Source organism: Plectropomus leopardus, chromosome 19, assembly GCF_008729295.1.
Source record: "Plectropomus leopardus isolate mb chromosome 19, YSFRI_Pleo_2.0, whole genome shotgun sequence".
Taxonomy (NCBI): Eukaryota; Metazoa; Chordata; class Actinopteri; order Perciformes; family Serranidae; genus Plectropomus; species Plectropomus leopardus.
Genome location: NC_056481.1, coordinates 23881925 through 23899617, shown reverse-complemented (window position 1 = coordinate 23899617; position 17693 = coordinate 23881925). Strand labels below are relative to the sequence as shown.

At 39.1% G+C, this 17693-nt stretch overlaps 1 protein-coding gene across 1 annotated transcript; it reads right to left on the bottom strand.

Annotated features, from left to right (window-relative positions):
- Positions 1-1976: 1976 nt before the first annotated feature.
- Positions 1977-17182, bottom strand: LOC121958969 (cerebellar degeneration-related protein 2-like). Its single transcript, XM_042508155.1, has 6 exons — positions 16918-17182; positions 8042-8154; positions 6836-6984; positions 6589-6753; positions 6273-6480; positions 1977-5854 (listed from the first exon to the last, which is right to left on the bottom strand). Exons 1-6 carry the CDS (start codon positions 16994-16996, stop codon positions 5078-5080), a joined length of 1491 nt encoding a protein of 496 aa, XP_042364089.1. The 5' UTR covers positions 16997-17182; the 3' UTR covers positions 1977-5077.
- Positions 17183-17693: the final 511 nt, after the last annotated feature.

The window sequence follows — 17693 nt, the reverse complement described above, 5'->3', positions numbered from 1 at the left end:
CAATTTCGTTTTTTAAACTTTGTTTTAAAAAAAACTTTGTTTAAAAAATGACTAATAAATCTAACTTTTAGCCTCTACCTTCTATAATCATTGTGTAGAAATCTATGTATTACGTTTTTAATCGTTTACTCATATTTATACCTTTCCTTTTGTTTCTAACTTGCATTTTGGCTGTGAATTCCTTAAGTATAAAATGTGGTGTAAATTTTTTTTGTGTATATGGAACGGAAAAATATCTATCAAAATAAGTGACACAAAAAAGAGGGAAATAATACTAAAGTACAACGATATATCTGACCTTAACAAGGGGTTCGGTATTTAATCCTCTGGTATCATTATGGACATTTTTGTCCAAATGGGTCATTTTTCACTTTCTTTTTGGCTGTGTTGCTGAATATGGCATGACGTTTTATAAGAAGGATGTTTTCTTGATAAATTTTGGAGTTCCAATTTCAATTTTTCTAATGGATCTGTAATACACTGCATGCAAATTTACTACTACATAAAGGCCATTAAGGACAAAAATGTCCACTTTCAACAACCTTCATGAAAATATTATATATAAATATATTTTCCCCATTCTTGGGGTCAAATCTTTTAATGGCCTTATGTGGTAGAAAAAAATTTGTGATACCAGAGGGTTAACTTTCACAAAATGTTTGCGATTAGTGACACATAAGGCAGTCAGCAGCCTTGTGCACGCGCATGCACTCTGTAGGCCCAAACAAGCACCCTGACAAACAGTAAATTCCTGGATGTTTTGGCCTCTCGTCCACACAGTTTTAAGTCACTAAAACTGAGATTCTAATGTGCAGATTTTTTAAAACTCTGGTTACTTTGTATCTGTATGGATGTTTAAAATAAACAATGACAATCTCCTCATGTTGTGCAAACCCATAGTTGCTTTATGTAATGGGTGTAAGCCCGAACCATGATAATAACAATGGTGGACTTCTAGTTTGTTTACATTCTGTTAGCACTGCTTAGTCTAATGACTACTTGACATTTTAACTTAGTAGTGCTGAACCATTTCACGGATGAATAGAGCACCCAGTATTATCTGGTCCACCTCAGCGTCTGCAGTTTTAAGTCATAACTGGGACAATAGGCCAAGTCTTCCCATTGCTCTGACAGCCCAATATTCCAAGCCCAGTTAGTGCGAATAATGTCCCACTGAACCAAAAGCCCATTTATCCAACAGCTTGTTATCCCTAAGCAAATGGCAATTGCTCCGAAGTCCAATTTTTCTGTAAATACAAGATCCTAGCAGTAAGATAACCAAATCAGCAGAAAGTAAATGTTTGCATTGTACATGTCTGTAAACCACATATATGTTACGTTTGTACAACTTGTAACAGGGACACAGAAATGACTCATTCAGTTTTAGTATTTTCTCATATTTATTATTCATTTACATATAAATAGAGAGCCCGGTTCTGTCAAATGCAGTGGATTGCCATGAGACTTTATTTTGGAAAAAAAAAATAGACAGAATGGCAATTTTTTTTTTTTTTTTATCTTGTTTGAATTGTACCATGAATTTTTGTCAATTTAAAAGGAGTTATTAGAGTCTCCGTTGGTTGAAAAACTGTTTTAAGTATGAGATATGTGATAATAAGTAATTGGTACTCACGTGACTTAGTAACTGTCTCTCCGGCTGAAGTTACCATTTCTCTGTGTTTGGTTCAGCAGTTTAACCTTCTCACACGAGCAGCAGGTCTGGCCCTGATGACATTCTAAAGTCTTATTTAGCCACATGATTGAAATTTCCATGTTTTAAGACACATCAAAATTCATAAGTTGGGTATGATACATTTTATGTTGTAGAACAAAACATGTAGGTTTCTAAAGCTTGTGTTGACCAGAGACCTAATTTAGTCATCTACCCAAAAAATAGACTTTTAGAAGAGGGAACCAGAAGTTGAATAATGCTAACTCATCTCCATTTTATATAAAGTAAATACAAGAAAACAGGATACATTTGATGCTTTATTAACAGGGTAAAGTAGGTCTTAGTTCATTTATGATATGAACTAAGAGCAGACATTAATGCCAATATCTTAACCAATAATACACACATTTAAACTGAATAATAATAGTAAATTAAATAGGTTTATTCTGACAATTTGTTAGTGACATTCACATATAGGCACTGAAAAAGTAAAAAAACAAAAAAACATTCACACACAAATAAATACACAGTCGGGTACAATTTCATATTAGCTATCCTAAATATGCAAAAGATGAGGCGTCAAACATTTTCAAGTGCAATAGGTAAGACATTACAGTACAGAAACCTCATGAGCCTTTAAAAAATGATAACAGGCTCTGGTTTGGCATTGTTTTGTCTACGCTAACACATATTCTCCTCCCTCCGTTATGCTCGCATTATTCAAAAAGACATGAGCATTGACCTAAACACCACCTCATTCACCATCGACGTAACTGCAGCAACAATCACTTAACCTTTATTTCATCATAACAAGGAATAACAAGATCCCTTTCTGATTTCAGTACCAGTATGCAGGCTAACATCCATCCTTTGCTCTTTTTATACACACAAATTAGCCACAAGCATGAGTGCAGGGTCCCTCAGGTGTCAGCTGTGCCACATGTGAAAGGTTTCAAGCTTTGCTATGTCTTCAACTTTGCTGAAGAATCCAATATAAATTTAGCTGTAATAACATTCATTATAACAAAGGTTGATACATAGGAGGTTACCCAGAAAAAGGCATATGTATTGTATATAGTGAAAAAGGTGCAATATGTTTGCAGGTTAGTTTTATAGTTTGGTAAGACTGCTAGGTATTAGACAAAGCCCTGGTTTGAAGCCTTATACTGGTTACAGTTCGACTATAGAGTGTGTCAGCTATAATTAAAGGAAAATAGTCTCAACACTTGTATAAAAAAAGCTCCTAAGAATTCTCGTATAAGTTTTCACCACTAGACCATTTTCTTTACAAAGGATCTACATCCCCACGCTGTCCTCAGTCAATGGCCTCTTATTTACAATCCCAACGGCAATCAAGAGATATCATTCCTGTCATTTTGCAATTTTCATTGCCTGCTCTGTTACATGTCGAAACAAAAACAGTTTCCCCCAAAACCAAATAATGGTTATACTGTATATGGTGCAAAACTCATTGTTTTTATATTCTGTATGATGAGTGTCCATAATGCCCAGGAAATAGTGAAAATAACAATCTGCAGGGATTGTCTTTTGCAAGACAGCAGCTTTTTTAGCATTTAGTGGGATCATCACTTCTACACATTCAAAACACAACAGGTTTAACTATCCAAACTATAGCCCTATACTGTATATATCACTCACTACTATAAATAAAAATAACTTCCTCTCTGTGAGAGCTACTTTATTGTTACCCCAGTGGGCTGATGTAGTCCAGGTGAAGATGTACTTCATAAGTCATAACAGAGTTGAAGTGACTTTAACACAGTGAAGGGAGAAGTTAATAATTTTATCAATTTAAATTAAGTCTTGAGTCTGGATTTCTTTCCTATAGTAAGCATATCTTCTTCACTTAAACTTCAGTGGCATCAGAACACTTTTAAGGTAAGCACAAGTGTTAACATAATCAACACTAGATCAAAATAGTTAAACATTTTGGGAAGTACACTTATTTGCTTTCCTCAAATGGCTACAGCCAGCAGTCACTTAGCTTACTTAGCTAATTGCTGAAAACATGGATAAACAGCTAGGTCTGACTTCATCTAAATCTAATGTAATGCTTGCTAATTAACACATTTTATTATTAATCCATTAAAAAAAAAACAATGTAAAAACAGCTTGTGGTTTTTGCTCTTGGCAAAGAAATCATGTGGGGCATACCCTTGAAAAAATTGTCAACAAAGCCAGGCTAGCTATTTCTAGTCTTTATGCTAAGCTATAGGCTAACTGTTTCCTGGCTGTAGCTTCATATGTAGAGCGCAAACATGAAAGTGGGCTTAATTTTTTTTGTCGAACTGTCGGGAAGAAAATCAGTCCTCATAATCTCTATATAAAAGCTCCGAGGCACCACAGACTTTAAAAAAGCTATTGTAAAGTCCCACACAGAGAACGGTGCAAGAGAGTGGCAAAGTTGTCCACACTAAAGGCTTATTTAAACTTTGAACAGTGTTCATTTTATGGAGATATATGAGATGAGAGAATTATTAGCACCTCAAGTCCATCTGAGACTGACAGCACTGTGAGAGGAGCAATCTGTCTTTCGTGCTGTAATTAGCTTATAGCCTAAAAATGTTAGTAGGGTTCATTATAGTAACAGGTACAGCTCATGTTAATATTAGATTTCTGCCCATGTTTTCATAAGAGATGCAATATTCTAGTGTTATTTTGTGAAGCTTCAACATGTAGTGCACTTGTGAGGCTCATGAGAGGCATACTGCAGTTATTGTGTTATCGTGCCCAATGTAGTCAGGCAGTGAAGCCAGTAAGTATTTAGTCGGAACACAGAAAAAAAGAAAATTAAGGGCGGCTCAATCTTAACAAATTCATTCATGTTTCTTATACATATATATATGTCTGAATTTTGCAAAGTTTTAAAATTGATAACATGCATACCAGATTCTTGTGTAGTTCTGAATGAAACCGAATTTGACCTCAACTGAACTGAACTGTACGTGTTTTGAACTAGCACCCTTTATAAGAATGTTATATCCAAGCCCCTGTTCACAAACACAAGCACTGAAATCGCACATTATCATCTTCTCGAGAGCAGTGGTTTCCAACTGGTGGGTCGTGGTGCAAAAGTGGGTCACAGATTCATTCTGAAAGGTCCACAAGTAACTGGTGAACATGTCAAGGTTGTATATAAAAAAAAAAACACTTTATTTTGAAGTAAAGTGAATTTCTGGCACTGAGCTTTTATTTTGAAGTGCCATTTCTGTTAATTATTGCAATATGTTTTATTTCTCTGTGTTCTAAACCAACATGATGTTACATTATGTAAAATAAAACTGAACAGGTGCTCATTTATGCATAGACCTTGACTAAGGAGAAATTTGGACCCCGTGACTGAACCTGTTGGGAACCACTGATCTAAAGCAAATTAATGTACCATTAGTGTTTACTAGACTTGCCAGATTTGCCAGATTTGCCAGATTTGCTGGCTTTAGCCGCTTTGGTAGCTTTGATGTCCATCTTGGTCTTCTGGATACGAGAGAAGATTTCTTTGAAAAGGGCTTTGTACTCTGGAGTGTTCTGTCCCAGCCTCTTATCCACCGCCTCCACCTGCTTGCTGATGCTCTCAATAGCCTCAGGGGTGGAGGGTGACTGGGTGGGGGTAGGGGGAGGCGCTGGGGTGGGACCCATGGCACAGTCTTTCATGGACGGGTCTCGGGAGACGGGTCTGGAAGTCTGGACACCGGCGTGACACAGGCTCTCCTCGTGACGCCTACACTTCCCTAACAACTCCTCATATTTCTCCAGTAAGGCGTGGTACTGCTCGTCCACCTCCCTCAGGATGGACATCCCTCTCTTCCTCACACTGTTTGCGTGAAGCGCATAGCTGCCTCTCCTGCGGCCGGATGCATCACGGGCGACGATGGCGTTGAGCGCAGTGTCGCTGCAGCTTTTCCTCACAGGGCTGGACTCGGGAAGGGCTTCCCCTCCCACACCTCCTCCGCCTTCATTCTCCTCCCTCACTCCTCCTCCTGTCTCCCCGACTTCAACTTCCAGGAAGGTGTCAGTCTCTGGGGTGCTATTGAGGACAGTCTGGGTAAGAGTCACGCCGTCGTCCTCGCTGCTCAGCAGGAAAGTCCGAGCACGACGTAACTGCTGCAGCTCCTGTAGTTCCACTTCCAACTCCCGTACCCTCGCCTGGCAGCTCTCAGCATCCTAAAAGCAAAGACAATCAACACTGTAGCTAAATATGATAACAAAAATATTATCGATATTAATTTAGTTTGTACATACTAGAGATGTAAGCGGGATTAGAAATTACATTTTTGGCCACCCCCCACTGTGACTGGCCAATTCCCAAATTTACCAGCCACTCAACAGATTATCATTGTTTTTTTGGCTGGGAAGTGAAGCAAATCTAGCAGCTACTTGCATATTTCTGCACATTCTGATGAAGGTTTGTAATCTCACTTGTTAGCAACAACGCTTTACTGACATATTTTATGTTGTAGAACAAAACATGAAAGTCTCTTAAGATTGACCACAGACCTAATGTAATGCTCCTCCCCAAAAACCAATTCAAAAAATCCATTTAGATGAGGGACAGAAGGTATCGAAAAACAAATCCACCTACCTGCACCCGTGTCTGCAGGCGGGAGAACTCTGCAAGAAGGAGGTTGCACTCTCTCTCCACCCCTTCCCTTCGACCTCTCTCAGTCCGGGCGGCCGCTCGTAGCGCAGACACCGCCTCCCTCAGATGCTGGTTCTCCTCTTCAAACGGTGGACGCTTTGCATCCACAGTAAAGCTCTCAGCCCTGCCCACGACAAACTCATCCTCATACCTGACAAAATGACAAATATAGAGTTCCTTACAGGCAAGGTTTTTAATTTTTGTAAACATAACTTGACACCTGCGCTCCTTGTATACAGACTGTAGGAAAAATAAGTACCTGGGTGCTGTGCAAAGCTCCCTCAGGCAAGGGAAGGAGTGGATGGTCTTGCGTCGTTCCCTCTTCTCTCTCCTGACTCTGAGCTGCTCCATGGAGCGAAGCTGGTCCACCTGCCCTGAGAGAGACTCCACCTGGTTCTGCAAAGTCTCAATGGTTGCTGTTAACCTGGTCCACGAGGAAGAGACAATGTTTAGGAATTAAAGGAGGATGATAGAATTAAGAAAAGAAAACTTTGAGTCCCACTTACCCCTCTATCTTCTGTTGTGAGCTCTTGCTGTCCATCACCAGCGTGTGGTTGGTGCGTTCCAGCTCTCTGGCAGTCCCATCCAGCTGCTCGTACACTTTGGCATGCTGCTCGTTCATGTCCCGGAGAACCTCCAGCTGCTTCGACAGGTACTGTGGGTCAAACACATATTGTTTGTACAAACACCTTTACTCAGTGAAAGTATCAACGCACAGGATCAACAACATTAAAAGTTCAAATCTCTGTCACCAGCATGAAAGCAGCAAGAGCTGTCACTGGCTTACAAGAATTTGGTACATTCCTCTTTATATGTAATTGATGTGAATGATTTTTCAAATATTCATTAGGGTTTATTGCAAAATTAATTATTTGTATTAAGCAATGTATCCTGGTATTGTACTGCTTTACAATTAATTCTATGAACTGACTACCAGCTGTGACAACATCATGATGACTGGTATTGTTTTCACTCTGTTAGTCTGTGTGTGTGTGCGTGTGTGTGTGCGCTATCATAAGAAAAAAAAAGTGGTCCTGGTGACAGCTATTGTAGCCGGTACTACCACAGAGGCTGTTTTTCAGTGTTATATGTCTTTCTGTGGACAGATTTTATCATGTGTTTAGAGTTGCAGCCATGCAAGACGCAGTCATGAAACTTTACAGGTTTGTAGTTGAGATCAAAAGGAGGGCAGAGTTCGAAGATGTGTCTGGTCTAAGCAAGAAAGTTGGAAGTAGGGGTGTAGGATGAATGGCAGGGGCCGTTGGCCCCACGCTTTAAGTGCCTGGCTCACGAAACTTTATAAGCGTGCAGTTGAGATCACATTGTTTTTCATCATCTCTAACTTTTATTTTTTTCTGACAATTTTAAATCTTTTGTTGTCTTTTTGCTATTTCTAAGGTAAAAGGAACTATAAATTTCAACATTTCCAAAATGTACCTTTTCTTGTTATTATCAAGTCAAATACAAATTAGTAAATCTATCATTTAGTTAAAAAAAGTTTGCATTGTTGTCCTTTTCCTCCACATAAAATTCTAAAAATATGTCAAAATGCACCACAAGATAGATTAGATAAAGTGTATACATGAAGGGTGTTATATATATATATATATATACAAATCATTCTAAATAAAAAAAGCCTTTCTTTGTGCTTCCCATCGTGCCTGAATCAGGACAAACTCTTGGCAGCTTTGCCACCACTCCATCACTTATACCTCGATCTCTTGCACTTGCTCTTCATTAGTGATGTACATCTGCTGCAGGGAATCCTCCAGCTCTTTGTTCCTCTCCAGCAGAGTCTTTCCCAGCTCTGCTGCCAAGTGGAGGTCTAGAAATCAGAGTGAAATTTAGAAACAGATGAACAAATAAGTCACGAGTGCAAACAGAGAGCTGTATATTGAACAGTAAGGAAGCAAAGTGCGAAAGTTAAGCTCTGTAAAAAAAGAAAGCCAAGAAGAGGTGGGTGAAGACAAAAGGAATATTATTAAAAAATGTGATTTGGAAAATGGTGGTGGAGGGAAGATAGGAGAGGAGGGATTATGAGGACAAGAAGGGGGAATTAAATCTCACTGAAGACAGACTGCAGCCGTACAATATAGATTAGCCGCTGCCACGATTAATGCAGCGCATTATTCTATTTTAGGCGAGGTTATAACAGGGTCTGGAACAGAATGATCAAGCGGTCCATCACGTATTCTCAGTCTGCACTGGACCAGTTCAATTATACAGAGAGGACAGCAGGGAGACAAGACAGACAATCTTTCCCTGCAGAATGTCTCCCTGCAGGTCTTCTTCTCTCCACTGACTGAATTTGAAGGTCAGAGATTGGTGCCAAGATAATTTGAAGAGGCGCCTTTCCACTGAGATTAGGACAGAAGTAGGCTGAAATGATGCAGGAGACTTTGACTGATCTTGGCCTAAAAATCCGGCTCTACAGACCATTGCTTTATCTTATTTCCCCACACTCCACTGTTCTTGATTTTTTGCTTCCAGGCTGTTACAGCAGCTCCACTTTATGATGAGTCACTGTCATCATTCTTTATTCTAGCTGTGCTCTGACTCAGCGGTACAGATGGCCTACATTATTAGGTCTGAGTCAGCAAGATGTATTTTGCGACCTCTCCGGCAGACAGCAGTGGCCTAAACTGAACAGCCAATGAAGTCATCTCTCATTCAGTGCTGGGTATGTTCGCAATATTGAATAGTGATCACTAGGATGGATGCCAAGTCACAGGCGACTCAAAGCAGCTCCTGATCTTCTGTATATCACTGCAACATTGGCATCAAATGGAGTAGACAGACAAAGCGTGTACTCAACCAGTGTGGGATCACACTGGGATCACTTAACGTCAAAAATTCACGCAGAATTAACACCCACCTCTACTGCTTCTTTCAGTCCTATGGAGAGTTTTAGCACCTTTTAACTCATTGTGTGGGTTTCAAGGTTCCCACACAATTTCGTGGACAAGATTTCATATTATTTTCATGACTTTTCAAGGACTCAGTAAAAACAATAAAAACAATGTTGGCCCATTTTTCTTAATTTCATCTAGCTGGCATACACATGAAGGGAAAGACCAATTGTGGGAAGAAAATGAAGAAACATGGTAAACAAAACATCACACAATGACATATTTTAAGATACGTCGACGGCTACATTAAAAAACACTTCCCACTATGTTACAAAACTTGGAAGGCTAATCATGCAAAAATACTGTAACAATTTCAATGCACAACAAAATTCCATGACTTTTTCAGAATTTTCAATATTTTTTAGTAATTTCATGACTTTTCCAGATTTTCCATGACTGTAGGGACCCTGGGTGTGTTTGTTTTTTTGCAGTAGCAGCAGGCAGCTGTTTCTGGTGAAAAAGCTCTGATAAAGCCACTCTTCACTACCTGCTCACCATTGTACAGCAGAAAGACACAGTTAACGTCACGCTGATGAACATTGTGGGGAACTCATTAAAATGTAGCATACATCAGCAACCTGCGTGGACAGCATCAATGCTAAATCTAACAGAGAAACCAGTTTGACAAGACCGCAGCTTACACTATTAGTTTTTTTCAGTGGATCCTAACCAATACAACTTCAAATAGATTTCAGCTTATCACAGATGTGGTGATGGTATGGTTATCTGCATATCTCCACTGATAAGAAGAAAGAAGCTGCAGTACAGAAATATTTAGTACTGACTGAAATATTGGATTATGGGTTCATGAGTTCTTTCAATATGCGTTTTAGACTCAAAAATCCATGATAAGTTGGATTCTGTTTTTCAGTCACTGCATGTTTTGCTCTTTTTCTACCTGGCAGTCTTGTCTTCAACTCCCTCAATTAGCCTAATGAGCAGCAAGCTAAGCATGCAGCTGCCAACTGCTCCATATGGACTCATTCACACACTTCCCTCTGTGCTGATAGCTTAATGAATTCCTGTGAGGCCCTGGTGTCAGCAGCTCTGGTACCATAGAATGGATTCGTCCTGGATGCCTGAGAGAATGAGGAGCCCGTCCAGCCCTCTTTCTGCTGGGACAAATAAACTACAAAGGCTCTGTTGGACTACTCTACATGTTAAAGCTTGGAATTGAAATCCTTCATGATAAACATGAGAAGGTATCAGGGGCTTACTGTTGGGAGAGGTAAACCAGGCAAACTTTGCCCCTCCCACCCCAAAATAAAAATTTTGTAAAAAGGGGCCCCCAGTGGCCTCTTATTTTGCAATGACAATTATAAGCCCCCTTTAATCTCTCATAAAGACATGTAACAGTTCTCTAATGCTGCCCCAAAAACTCTTAAATGGGACCCTTTCTATTCACTGTATGACAGCAGGATGAGGCATTTCATCAAATGGTTGTGTAAATAGTTAACTCTTTGCCAAAAATGCTTTCCATGGCAACTTTACAAGGTGATGATATATCGGTGTTGTGTTTACAGTTTGTTGCACTGCCCCCTAGTGGCCAAAAGTGAATTAATGCAAGTTTAAAGTTTGTTTTTAATCAAAAAGTGAAAAATCCTCTAAAACAGAGCATGTGATTGTTTGATTAATAAAGTACCATTTAGTTAGCATTAGCTGTGCTAGCAACAATGTCTTATTTAAAAAGAGCACAGATGACAAAATCCTTTCTTCAACAGTACTTGCATGTTTTTGTTGGGGTATTTTTTGTCTTGCTGGACTTTTTTTTTCTTATTTTGCAGCATAATATCCCGGCAAATTCCTTATATGTTGAAAACTACATGGCCATAAACTGTAAATAACCCAGCAGATCATGCGGCAGTCATGGTCAGTGTAATGTCAGCATTCCAGCCAGCATTCGGCTCATAATAACTTAAAAAGTGTTAGAAAAGCTGAAGTGGCCACAGCTGAAGACCACTGACGAGCTCTTCCAGCCTTGGGCCAAACCGACAAACCTAAAACCAAATTCCAACTAGACAGCCCAAACACTGTTAGTGTGCACATTAAGCTGCCAGAGTGGGCGAGGGAGTTCAGTGACAAGAGAATAACCAGAGAAGGAAAACAAAGTGGAACTAGGAGAGGAGAAGAGAGCCAATCGATACAACTCACAGGACTCACAAACAACTTAGCAAGTCAATACTCGCCACAGATAACGGTCTGTTTGCTCCACACAGACCTGAGGCCTGACCCTAACAGGATGAAACCACTAGAGCCGGAACTCCAGCATAATCATATCATGTATGACTGATACATTTCCTGCATGCTTCAGTAAACCAGTTGCAAGCAGTTGGAAGTGTGTTGCACTTTTCAAACAGTAAACACTAACTACAAAAAACTTAAGGATATATGAATGGTAGACATTTTCCATAACATACTGGTGATCTCGTCTACAGGCACGGTTGTTTTTGTAGGTGTATATCTCCCATGAGATTTATTGGAATGTGGACTGTAAAACTCCTCTTCCTCTTGTCCTGTGTTGCGGACTCGACTTCTTAACAGAAAAGCAACATCCAGTGGCCAGAAATGAATTATTTAGTGCTAGGGCGGACTGCTTTTCTGCCTATAAACTGCACTAATGCACGATATGCCAAAGCAGCAGAATTCAGCAACATTTTTATGGTCCACGCTGGGACCTTTGCTCTCTAATACTGTGTCTTTGGGTGGCATAAACACTTATTAAGCTCTAACAAGAGCATTTAAACAGCTGAGGAAGCCTCTCATCAGATGTAAATCACCTAAACAAGCATCCAGTCTCTGCTGGTAGAGCCACGTATTTTCATCTTGGACTTTGGCCAGTGGAGTCTCTGGCTAGCGCACAATAGGCCAAACAAAGATGCATCCAAATTACATGTCTGCATCCCTTCTGTTTTTCTGCTTTAAGAGTTGAAATGTGAGCTGTAACTACTTCATTGCCTCTCTCACATTCCACAGGGAGACTCCCTATTCCAAGTTTGACATCTGTTATATTTCCACCAAAATAAAGAGCTTCATTTTCATATGACTTATAGGAAGATTTATACATTTTGGGACCTAAACTTATGGCTCTTAATAATTAAAGGTTCTACATAGGACATTCAGAGCATTAATATAGAAGTAAGCAATTATTTGCAATGTAAAGACATAGCAGAGTAATGGCATCAGCAGAGAATGACGTTATGCCATGACTGTACTAAGGGATCTGGATACAGCATTGAACCCTGGCAGGGATGGGCGATATAACGAAATATCGTCTGATGACAGTAAAACATCTACCATTTCATATTATGTCATATTGTTTATTTCTTTTATGTCATCTGATAACACTTTCCATCCGTTCGTGTTTCTGAGGGGCCGCCTACACAATGCACCTCACCAAAACAAACAAACATGGAGGAGCTGGAAAGCAATACTGAATGTGGGGCACTGACAACAATGTTTCATTTTTCCCTCTATTCTGTGGCTCTCTGCCTCTAACAGACATGCAAACAAAAATCAGGGCTTTTGCAGAGCTCCAGAGTGTAACTATTTAGTTACATTTTGCAACCATGGAGCACTCCTATGATTTGCAAAAACTATCAATATAAGACCTGCAGCACTGATAGTTTGTTTCCAGCTCACAATGGATTGATCCTGATATCACGGTTACAGTTTTAACTTTTTGATAACAACAGCCGACTGTTAACTGCAAGCTCCAAATCCACAGCAAATACATTAAAACTTCCAGCCCAAGATCAGCCAAGTCAAAATAAAAGCACAATGGATTCCACTTTGACATATTCAATTATAACAATATTTTATTTAACTTTAACAGTACTTTATCTAAATTTATACTTTACGCTATTTAACATTATAACAGTATTTTATAAAACTTTATTGTAACAGAAGTTTATGTAACTTCATTTTAAAGCACTAGTTACTTAAATGTTTATTGCTACAAAATAGCCTAAAAATATAATTCTATTATTTTAAAGCCATATCGCCCACTCTACCTGAGAGTTGCTCAGTGGCGAATGAAGCCAAAATGGTTCAACTGTTGTGGTTCAGTGTGTGGCCCATACATATGCACCAGAACCAAAACAAAAAAATAAAATAAAATTGGCACAGTGTCACTATTTTTGCTGGTGCAACATAGTTGCAGATTATTTGTTTGCTCATCTATTAATTATGACAGCTCCACATCATTCTGAGTAAAGTGTTAATCCTCTTTTCCTCCATGTTTCCCGTCTATAAACCTCATACAAGAGCCTTTTTCTCCCGCAGCACTTAGGTCAGACTGATGAGCCTGCCAGTGATTCGTGCTCAACAACAACTGCTGTACTGTAACACCATGACAGTGGCGTCTCTCTCTGAAGGACTCGTGGCATCCCGAAATGTCGCACAACAAAACATGAGCTCAGGCAGTCAGCACTTTGAAGCACAGAGCTGCTCTGAGAGCTCTGACATCCTCTGTGCTCCATCAGACACAGACACACACACACACACACACACACACACACACACACACACACACACACACACACACACACACAAACAGGAAGTCACTGCCCAGTTTTACACCAGCCATTTTGACTTTTCGGAAGGTTTGTCCTCTTTTCTAAATCCGTATTCTCTGAATGAAGACTAGTGAAGATGTGTTTTTATCTTCAGGTCCATGTGTGACCATTTTTGTGCAGGATATATCAAATCTCTTACATCATAATTGCAGGTTGTGTTTGCCTGCGTGTAGCCAAGTAAAAATCACTGCATCAGCACTATTTCATCTCTACCATTATAATTACCTGCCATGTGGACGGAGATGAAGAGAGACAGAAAATGAAGTAAGTGGTGCAGAGAACAGCGAGGACTCTTAAAAATGCACTCGCAATGAGAGAAATCCCAAATTCAAAATATATCATGTTAAATTTGGAGGTAAATTGCCTGATTAATGTCCTTGCAGATTCTCAGTGTGCAGTAAAAATAAACTGTGTGACCTCTTATAAAATGTACTTGGCTGCATGTGACTGACTGCTATTAGTTTCCCCGAAGTGGAACATAAAAAAACAGTCCTCATCTATATGGAAATTGGCTGAAACCAAGTCCATCTGGCATAACATAAACATGATTAAATGCGTCTTTTATCAATACTGAAATACATTTATAAACATTTTAAAGGATTTTTCCATACTTATTAGTTCTTTCTTTATGTCTTTCAACATGTTTATATATTTCAAGGGGCTGTCTGGCACATTTTACGCGTTTTACATTTTTAGATAATTTTGGCTGTGTTCATGCATATGGAATACATTTTGACAAGTTTCTGTATTTTTGTTCAGTCTTGGAATTTCCTGCTCAGCTTCTACAATGAGTGTAAAATACGCTTTGAAAACATAATTGTTAAATTCATACTGTTGAGTGCAAAAAATGCACTATTACAAACCCATACAAATGGCTGTTTTTAATCCCACAGCCATCAATGTATGAAAACATGCATTGTATGATTTCTGGGTGTCATTCTGGGTTTTGCCTTGGAATTTATCATTTTTACTTTTTCCACCTAATGATGTCATTTTTTAACCATATTTGGCATATGGAGAAAATATATACAATTTCCACTAGATGCACTGTCAATTTTTCTGCTAATAGTTGACATGTCCCCGGCTGTAATATTTTTTTTTAAAAATCTACTATACATGTAGTATGTTGAAAATATTCAGTTTTGTGGGGTTTTTTTAAATCTAAAAACACAGTGGAATCATGACAAAAACCTGGCATTTAAATTTAAAATTCTGAAAATTAATGAATATTTGACATTTATGATCAGGACTGATGTTGACTGAAGCAGAAAATCATATTAATGTATAATATTTTTTACAGCTTGATTTTGAAAAGTGCATTTGTGCACAGGGCGATACTAAGTGTGTGTAAAAGATGTAGCTATGATAGATTTACTCACGCTGTTCCCGTACAGAGCAGGTGACCTTGAATAAGAAAAAATAGAGGCTGATAACTAGCTGACTCTGAATTAGGTTAATTAGAAAGAGCCTCAAGAGTGAGCCGTGCTGCTGGTTTGTTTTTGCAAGATTTTTCCTTTACTAAGAATTCATGAGTTGGGATCTGATGATAGTGAATCCTGCATACTGCTAGTTTTACGCATATTTTTACAGGGGCAGTAATCACCAGAGGCCCTATGATACAGTATTATCAAGATACATAAGTCATGATACAATATTATTGCAATTTTAAATGTTTTACAATGCGCTGAGTATTGCAATAAAATATATTAAGGTAGTGGTTCCCAACGGGTCCAACCACAGGGTCCAGATTTCTCCTTAGTTGTTAGTTCAAGGTCCACACACTTATATTAAATATTTAACGTCATACTTTTGGCCATGTTGGCAAGCTAGTGTACTGTCTCTTTTAAAGCAACATTATGCAATTTTTTTGATTTCTTAACAACCAAACAACCAAATGCATCAGTATTTGACGACCTGGGAATGAGAATCAACAATCAACTTAAAGCTACAAATAAACAGCATAAAAAATAAAGAGCAATCTGATCAGTATAAGTATTGTTAATCAACTTAAAATAATTACTTCAATTGGTAACACATAAATGAATTAAGTTTTCTTAACACTATTTCCAAGCAGCTGTGATAATGAAACTTGATAACTTGATTTAAAACAACTTAATTAATTTATGTACTGCCAACTGAAGTCATTATTCAAGCTGGTTAACAATTCTCTTTTTTCAGGATATTGTTATTTATTTCCCTTTCACTGAAAATTATATCCTCGAAGGAAAACTTTGTCAATTTCTGTTTTATCTCATTAGACGAAAGTTTTGGTCTGTTATCAAACCTCAATCTTTTTTTTATTGTAAAAAAAATGTAGGCTATCTCGTAAACTAGAAAAGCTATTCATTTATTATTCTAGTAGCTTTCCATAAGTTGTATTTGTATTTTCAATATTAATTATTTATAGAATTTTAAAAAATTATGCTTGGCATATCTGTTTACATGTGATATTGCAACGCAAAAATATCGCAATACTATGCTGTACTGATTTTTTTCCTCCCACCCCTGGTGAATACCTTTGAAATTATGGATACATGTGTCTAAGTGCACAGAGCTCGAGACTTTTGAAATAATTAGGCTATGTATTATGAAATTGTTACATTTCATATTAAAATAATGGGCAAAATGTCAATCCCATTCAAGTTGTTTGTTTTGTTATGTGATATTTGATGCATAATGATACAAAACAGATAAAAATCGTCCGATACAGAAGCACCACTATGTTTACACCTTACTTGATGTTTGTTTTAGGGTTTTTTTTGGTAACTCATTTTAAAATGGTAAATCTCCCATAAACAGCAGTCCTGGTTGCAGCCTGGTATTGTCAGTGTGTCTGTAACACAGTCTGATGCTGACAGCTTCCAGCAGTAACAGGCCCTGCTTGCTTGGCATGCTGTCAATGTATTGTTGTCAAAGAAGCCCTGTCTGCTCATTACTAACTGTTCAATGTTAATCTGATTGCACTGAAATTAAGGAAGGACTTCTAAAGACATGTGTGCTGCCTGTCTGCATGACAGAGAGTCTTTGTTAGAGGAGGCCAGCTGACCGGCTGACAGTGAGGATGCTGCGGGCTGGGAGGAGGAGGATGGTGCCTCCTCGTCTTACCCTGCTCCAGGTCCTGCTGGTCGTACCACGGCTCTTCCTCTTCGGTCACGAATTCCTCCATTGTCCCTGAGCTTAGCATGGGGGGCTCCCTCCTCCTCCTGAGCCAGGGAAAAGCGCAGAAACAAGCCGCTCTTTGGGAACAATGGAGCTCCGGCTCCTCCAGAAGGCAGCGCTCGCTCCTTCGAGCTGCAGCTGCGGGCAGGCGTCTCTCCGCCAGGCTCTCTACGTGTTTCCTCTCCCCTTCCTGTGCTCTGGGTTTTTTCGGTCACTCCCACCGCTCCCTCTCATCCCCCCACCACCCGGCACCGGCCCATCCCGGTCCTGAACCCGGCTGCTGCTGCTGCAGAGGAGCCTTCAGACGTGGCAGCGATGTTGCAACAACAGCACTTCCTCTCTCCCTGTTATCAGCAACACTCGCGATGCCTTCACGTGCTGCTCGGAAACTGCAAATACACCGTTTGGTTTCCTTTCGATGTATTTTGGGTCAAGCGCGCCCTCTAGATTTCTAAAGAAAGACGGCATGACACCTTTTATTTATAAAGGCACATCTCATAAAAGCTAGCAGTGAACTACTTGTAATTAACATTTTCAAATTTCCTTTCAATAATGTGGAGAAATTAGTTGGAGCAACTTAAGTTAAATGAGTAATAAGTACATGAGTACTACAATATTTACAAACACACATTTTTAAGTCCATCACTCATAAAGCTTAAGTTGTCCCAACTCATTTCGTCACATTTTTAAAAGGGATTTTAAGTGTTATGTAATTGCCATGG

Bases quoted from the DNA above. Each gene is read 5' to 3' on its own strand.
- LOC121958969 (XM_042508155.1), bottom strand. From the start codon at position 16,996: ATGCTAAGCTCAGGGACAATGGAGGAATTCGTGACCGAAGAGGAAGAG. The intron at 6,754-6,835 runs GTAAGTGGGACT...CTCGTGGACCAG, and splicing joins TCACAACAGAAGATAGAGGG to GTTAACAGCAACCATTGAGA. The intron at 6,481-6,588 runs GTACTTATTTTT...TCATTTTGTCAG, and splicing joins GAGCTTTGCACAGCACCCAG to GTATGAGGATGAGTTTGTCG.